Source organism: Pinus tabuliformis, chromosome 5_1 (genome assembly GCF_031772625.1).
Source record: "Pinus tabuliformis cultivar Carrire ecotype Pingquan chromosome 5_1, CPIR1, whole genome shotgun sequence".
In the NCBI taxonomy this organism is placed as follows: Eukaryota; Viridiplantae; Streptophyta; class Pinopsida; order Pinales; family Pinaceae; genus Pinus; species Pinus tabuliformis.
The window spans coordinates 607,838,774-607,844,933 of NC_142305.1; the positions used below are offsets into that span (position 1 = coordinate 607,838,774).

At 37.0% G+C, this 6,160-nt stretch overlaps 1 protein-coding gene across 1 annotated transcript; it reads left to right on the forward strand.

Moving 5' to 3' along the window:
• The first annotated feature begins 2,886 nt into the window (after positions 1 to 2,886).
• Positions 2,887 to 4,183, forward strand: LOC149166390 (uncharacterized). Its single transcript, XM_089431334.1, has 3 exons — positions 2,887 to 3,108; positions 3,223 to 3,364; positions 3,489 to 4,183. Exons 1-3 carry the CDS (start codon positions 2,991 to 2,993, stop codon positions 3,991 to 3,993), a joined length of 765 nt encoding a protein of 254 aa, XP_089287460.1. The 5' UTR covers positions 2,887 to 2,990; the 3' UTR covers positions 3,994 to 4,183.
• Positions 4,184 to 6,160: the final 1,977 nt, after the last annotated feature.

The window sequence follows — 6,160 nt, forward strand, 5'->3', positions numbered from 1 at the left end:
AAAACTTATCTTAGAGGCAGCGTAACAAAGTATACAGACAGAAAGATGTAAAAGGATAGAAAGCAGCAAAATACCATAAACCAACCAGAAATGATGAGAACAAACAACAACAAAAAACTTATTTCGCAATGCACCCAAGAAAGTAGATCCTGATTAGACCTACATGCTTGCATCTCAAAATAATCATAGCTTCGAACATAGTTGTGAACCAGATGTTCGAAAAAATCAGTGCATGAAAAATGGAGAAGCCACGCTGGGACAAAGCATCAGAAAAAACATGTTGGAAGGTGACTTCAGCAAAGAATGGAAGAAGTGACCTAGTGTTATCCATCTAGTTGACTAAGGAGGAGACCTTGAAAGCATTGCGCCCCTCCATTGAATGATTAACAATGTGTTTCCAACTATGATATGGGGTTTAACGGTAAGTTTCGTTTCACCCATGAGATAAGTGTTCAAATCTCATTGAGTATATATTTGACCTTTTGTGTTTTGGCTAGAAGAGTAGGCGACCCCATAGAAGACGTCTCGACTCTTGTTGATGACCTGTGTGGGGCTAAAGATGAAATATATATCAATTTCAATGTCAAATACATTACTTTAATCATGTTTATCATATCGGCTCTTGTTGATGACCCGTGTGGGGCTAAAGATGAAATATATATCAATTCCAATGTCAAATACATTACTTTAATCATGTTTATTGTATAATGAAACATAACTCTACTATAAATCAGTGTTGCACACATCGCGATTTAATCGCGATAAAATCGGAAAATCGCGATTTTTTCAAAATGCCGATTCAAATCGCGATTTTTATCCAAAAAATCGGCGGAAATTTTTTTTAACGATTTTTATCGAAAAAATCGCGATTTTTAAGGAAAAAATCGCGGGAGGCGCGGGCAGCGGGGGTTTTATATGTAAAATCGATTTTTTGTTTATTCATTCAGCAGTCCGCCGCGGAGGAGAAGGAGGAGAAGGAGAAGAAGGGAGGGAGAGGGTTGCCGTCGCTTGTGGGAGCCGATTTTAGGAGGAATCCAAGCCAAGATCGCGAATTTGTCCATAAACCAGGTATGTAGATTAATTTTTTTTTGTTTTGGTTCTCTAAAAACTTTGTTTTTCATTGTTTTTAAAGAATTTTTAGAAATTTTTCATTGATTTGGGATGGGTTATTTGTTATGACTATGAGAACCAATTTTTGATTTTTATTTTCTCATTTTCTTTAAACATTGTTTATTTTTTTTTATTTTTCATTGTTTTTTGGGTTTAGAAATTCAAATTGGGATTTTGGAAATAATTAGCTTGTAATTTTGCAAATGCTAAATTGTAATTTGTATTTACTATTTACTATTATCATTTATGTAATCCTAAATTCCTATTTCCTAATCCTTATTTTTCCATAGGTTTGCAAATTCAAAATTCAAAAACAAACATGCCAAGGAAATTGGATCCTTTCTGGGAATATGGTGACCCTAAAACTCCGAATGATAGACAAAACTTGATTTGCAAGTTGTGTGGAAAGGAAATATTCGGGGGGGTGTACAGGTTGAAGTTCCACCTTGCACAAATCCCTGGACGTGATGTGGGGCCCTGTCTAAAGACAAATGCTGAAATTATCCAAAAAGCCATGAGAGCATTGGGAGAATTAGAGCACACTAGAGACGCCAAAGAAGAACTCAAAAGGCAACTAAGAAGGTCAGTTGAAGGAAGTGGGCCAAGTGGCACAGGTTCTACTGCAGCGTCAGTCAATCCGTTTGCTGCATCATCATATTTTGTTCCTCGAACCACACCTGGTTCACAACCAACTATCGGTTCAATGATGAAAAGAACTGAAAAAGAAAAAGCTGACAAGTTGATGACAAAATTTCTCCTCTGGAGTGATATTCCTTTCAGCATTATAAGGAATAATCCATTTTTCCAACCTACTCTTGATGCTGTTGCCAGTGTTGGCCCGGGGTACAAACTCCCTTCTCTTCATGATTTCAGAGGCCGGCTTCTTCAAGATGAAAAGCGTGACTGCACCCAAAGATTGGAGGATTTTAGGGCATCATGGGCACAAACAGGATGCACTGTTATGTCAGATGGTTGGACTGACCAAAAGGGGAGAACCCTTATAAACTTCTTGGTTAGTTGTCCCTTGGGGACTATGTTTATCAAATCTGTTGATGCAACTCATCAAATCAAAGATGCAAAAAATTTATGTGATTTGCTGGATGTGTTTATTTTGGAGGTGGGTGCAGAAAATGTTGTCCAAGTCATAACGGACAACGCTGCAAATTATGTTGCTGCTGGTAGATTGCTTATGGACAGGCATCCTACTTTATTTTGGACACCTTGTGCTGCCCATTGTATTGATTTGATGTTAGAGGACATAGGGAAAATTCCCTTTGTCAAAGAGGCTGTTGACTCATCAAAAAACCATCACAAAATTTATTTACAATCACACATCTGTGCTTAGCTTGATGAGAAAATGCACCAACAACAAAGAGTTGGTGCGCCCCGCCATTACACGGTTTGCGACGAGTTTCATATCTCTTCAATCCCTCTTGAATTCTATGTGGGATTTGAAGAGAATGTTTGTTTCAGAGGAGTGGCGTTCTTCGCCAATGAGCCGCAAACCAGAAGGAGAGGCCGTCTGCAGACTTGTTTCATACCAAGAAGACTTCTGGGCGGGAGTGCAGGAGGTGTGCGCTGTCACAGAACCTTTGGTAAAGGTTCTTCGGTTGGTAGATGGTGAGAAGCCCGCAATGGGCTATTTGTATGAAGCCATGGATAGGGCCAAAGAAGCCATTCGGTCCTACTATGATGACAAGGGAGATGATGGGTTCCAGAGACAACTCCTTCTATGGAAGGTCATTGATGAGCGATGGAACAATACACTCCATCGTCCCATTCATGCTGCTGGCCTTTTCCTGAACCCTGCATTTTCTTATGCATGTGGGTTTAATTTTGATGTTGAGGTCGTGGAAGGATTATTAACCTGTGTCCAGAAGATGGTGAAAACTCCAGAAGAACGTATGGAGGTCTCTAGACAAATTGAGCAATATAAGTTGTCAGGTGGCACATTTGGCTTTGAGATGGCTATCAATGATAGGACGGTTAAAATCCCAGGTATTTTTTAGTTTGTAGTATGTACTTTGTAACTTTGTTTCAAATTTCATTGTTTCTTCAAATTCCATTTTTTTCTTATGTTTATTTAAAATTTTCTTTGTAATTTTGTTGTAGACGCATGGTGGAAGATGTATGGTGGCAGAGTACCCCTTTTGCAAAATCTTGCCGTGCGCATCCTCAGCCAAACATGCAGCTCCTCGGGATGTGAGCGCAATTGGAGTGTATTTGAAAAAATACACAACAAGAAGCGCAATAGGTTAACACTTAAACATTTAAAATATTGCAAATTTCCAAATAAATTTTTGAATTCATTAAAGTTTTAAACAATATTTTTTTTATAATATTAATTATTAATTTATTATTTCATGAACTTTGTACAGGTTGGAGTCCCATAGACTTAATGACATGGTCTATGTCTACTACAATCTTCGATTGTGGGTGAAACAACTAGAGAAGACACCTGATACGGAAGCCATCTCATTGGATGGGATTGACACCACTGCTGAATGGAGGGTTGAGACCGAGAGGCCTCTCATGGATCCCACTGAGGATTGGTTAGTGCAGGATGAGGGGGAGGAGGAGGGGGAGGAGGAGGAGGAGGAGGAGGAGCAGGAGCAGGAGCAGGAGCAGGAGGAGGAGGAGTTGGAGGAGCAGGAGGAGGAGGTGACACCGCCTACCCGGGCTACCCGGGCTACCACTACCACCAGTAGAGGACGTGGTCTCCGTCCACCTCAGCCTCTTGTAGCTGCTACTACTAGTTCTTCAGCTTCTAGAGCACGTCAGACTCCACTGCCATTTCCACCACCACAGGCACCAGCTTCTACATCTAGAGGGAAAGAGAAAGCTGTGCCATATTCTCGCAAGAGGGGCAGAGGAAATCAATAGGATTAGACTTTCATTTTATTGTATATGACATTATGACATGATGAGATACATTATCATATTTTTTGTTGATATTTTGAGGCTGAGTTGGACTTGGGACTCAGGACTTACTATTCAGGACATGATTCAATGTTATGTGTGATTTTAGCGCTAGAAATGATATTGAACATCTTATATATTAGTTTTTTTATCATATTTATGTGTCAATGTATTTATTTTATGTTGTAGATGGTTTAGATATTAAAAAAATTGAAAAAAAATGAAAAAAAATGAATATTTTTGTGCCAAACGATTTTTTCCGATTTTTTCCCGATTTTTTCCCGATTTTAACGATTTTTCCGATTTTTTCCCGGCGCCGATTAAATCCCGATCGCGATGTGTGCAACATTGCTATAAATAGGATCATATCGCTCCTTCTCATGACACGTGTTTGAAGGAAGAAACCAAGATAATTCCATTCATAGCCGGAAAAGCAAAATAAATGTCAATTCTTATGAGCACCATTCACGAACAAAACCAGCTTGAATTTGCTATAAAACATGGCGAATAAATTATTCCCAAGTTTAACTATCCGCTGGAAAGTTAAATTCACAAAATCCATAAAGGTGAATAAATAGCTTTACGGTATTGTTGTTTGATATCAGTACTCGTGGATGGAAAACTAACTACAAATAACTTGCAATTGATTAACGTCCTTTTATGTTCAACAACATAAATAACATTAAGGAAAACAAAACTCTTATTCTGAGTAATTTATATTGTCAAAAACACTCAGTCCAACTCTTACACTCCAAGCTTACCAAAGCATATTTTTCAACATTGATTTCATTATACCCACAAATATATCACGGGAATTGCCATATAGGGTATTTGATTTACATGTTATCATTAATATCTAGAATATTATTGAGAGTGTTTTTTCTTTTTTAAAAACTAGATTGATGGTAAGAGTATTATAGATATTAGTTTTTGGAAGGTAGTTTGATTGGTGATTGTTGTAATATGAAGTTATATGTGGTTTAAGGTTCAAACTTCTTTATTTACCGTGTGGGCTTTGCATGGGGTTAATCTATAGGTTATAATGGTAGTAGTTAGTGCACGAACCAATCATAAAAGTTGCATTCCAATTCCAACACGCCAAATTGATTATGCTTGCCCACCATTGATTCCAAAGCGAGGTGTTCCGTGGAGGTGGGCGAGGAGAGAAGTTTTCTAGACGATTGAATCCTTGCCACGACTTAGACAATTTTTACTACAAAATAATAAATTAGACTAGGAAATGTCTAATGGATTGATATATGTCCTACTAAGAGGGCATCTATGAATGATTTACCTCATGTAATGTGAGTATGAGGCCAATACCACTTTCAATTCTTCTAGATACACAAAAAGAACAAAGAGGACATTATAAATACTACAAACTAATAATCTTCGAAAGTGAGCAATTTTTTGAAGCCACGCTAAGTTTATATGGGCTCTATTGACATGAGTTAATCTTTTATCCTCTTTTTGAACAAGCATAAAGTAAAGTCCATGGGTGTTTTATTGAAATTTAAATCATATTAACTATTTACCAATATCTTGGTTTAATTTCCAATTTATAATTTAATTTGTAGACAATTTGGTTCAAAATATTTCACTCCATGAACCACTGACATATCACGTGCGTTCGTGGCATACTAAACAATACGCTTAATTTGACTACATATTGGAAAATACATCTAAAAATCACATTATTTAACCCCCTACCAATACGAACCCAATACACCTTCCCAATTTAAAAAACCCCTACTTTCACTAGATATTGTAGGTATCCATTTTTTCATTAGCATTTTTTATATCCTTTTATATTTTTTCATTAACTTTGAGCTTCATTTTTTATACTTTCCAATATAAAAACTCTTTACCCCCTATATATTCCCCAATATCTTATGTCATTTTTTCCTCAATATATATCCCCTAATATCAATGCACGCGGTATGGTATTGCTCCCCTAGTGAAGCCCTCGTGAAATATTCATCTATAAGTAACAAATAATTTTATATAATGTGTTGGTCTATGAAAATTTCTTATCATTGAATCATAATAATATTTTTTTCTTTTACACTTCTACTTACAATGTTATAGAGTTAGAAGATCAACACATGAAGGCATGATAGAGTTGTAGATA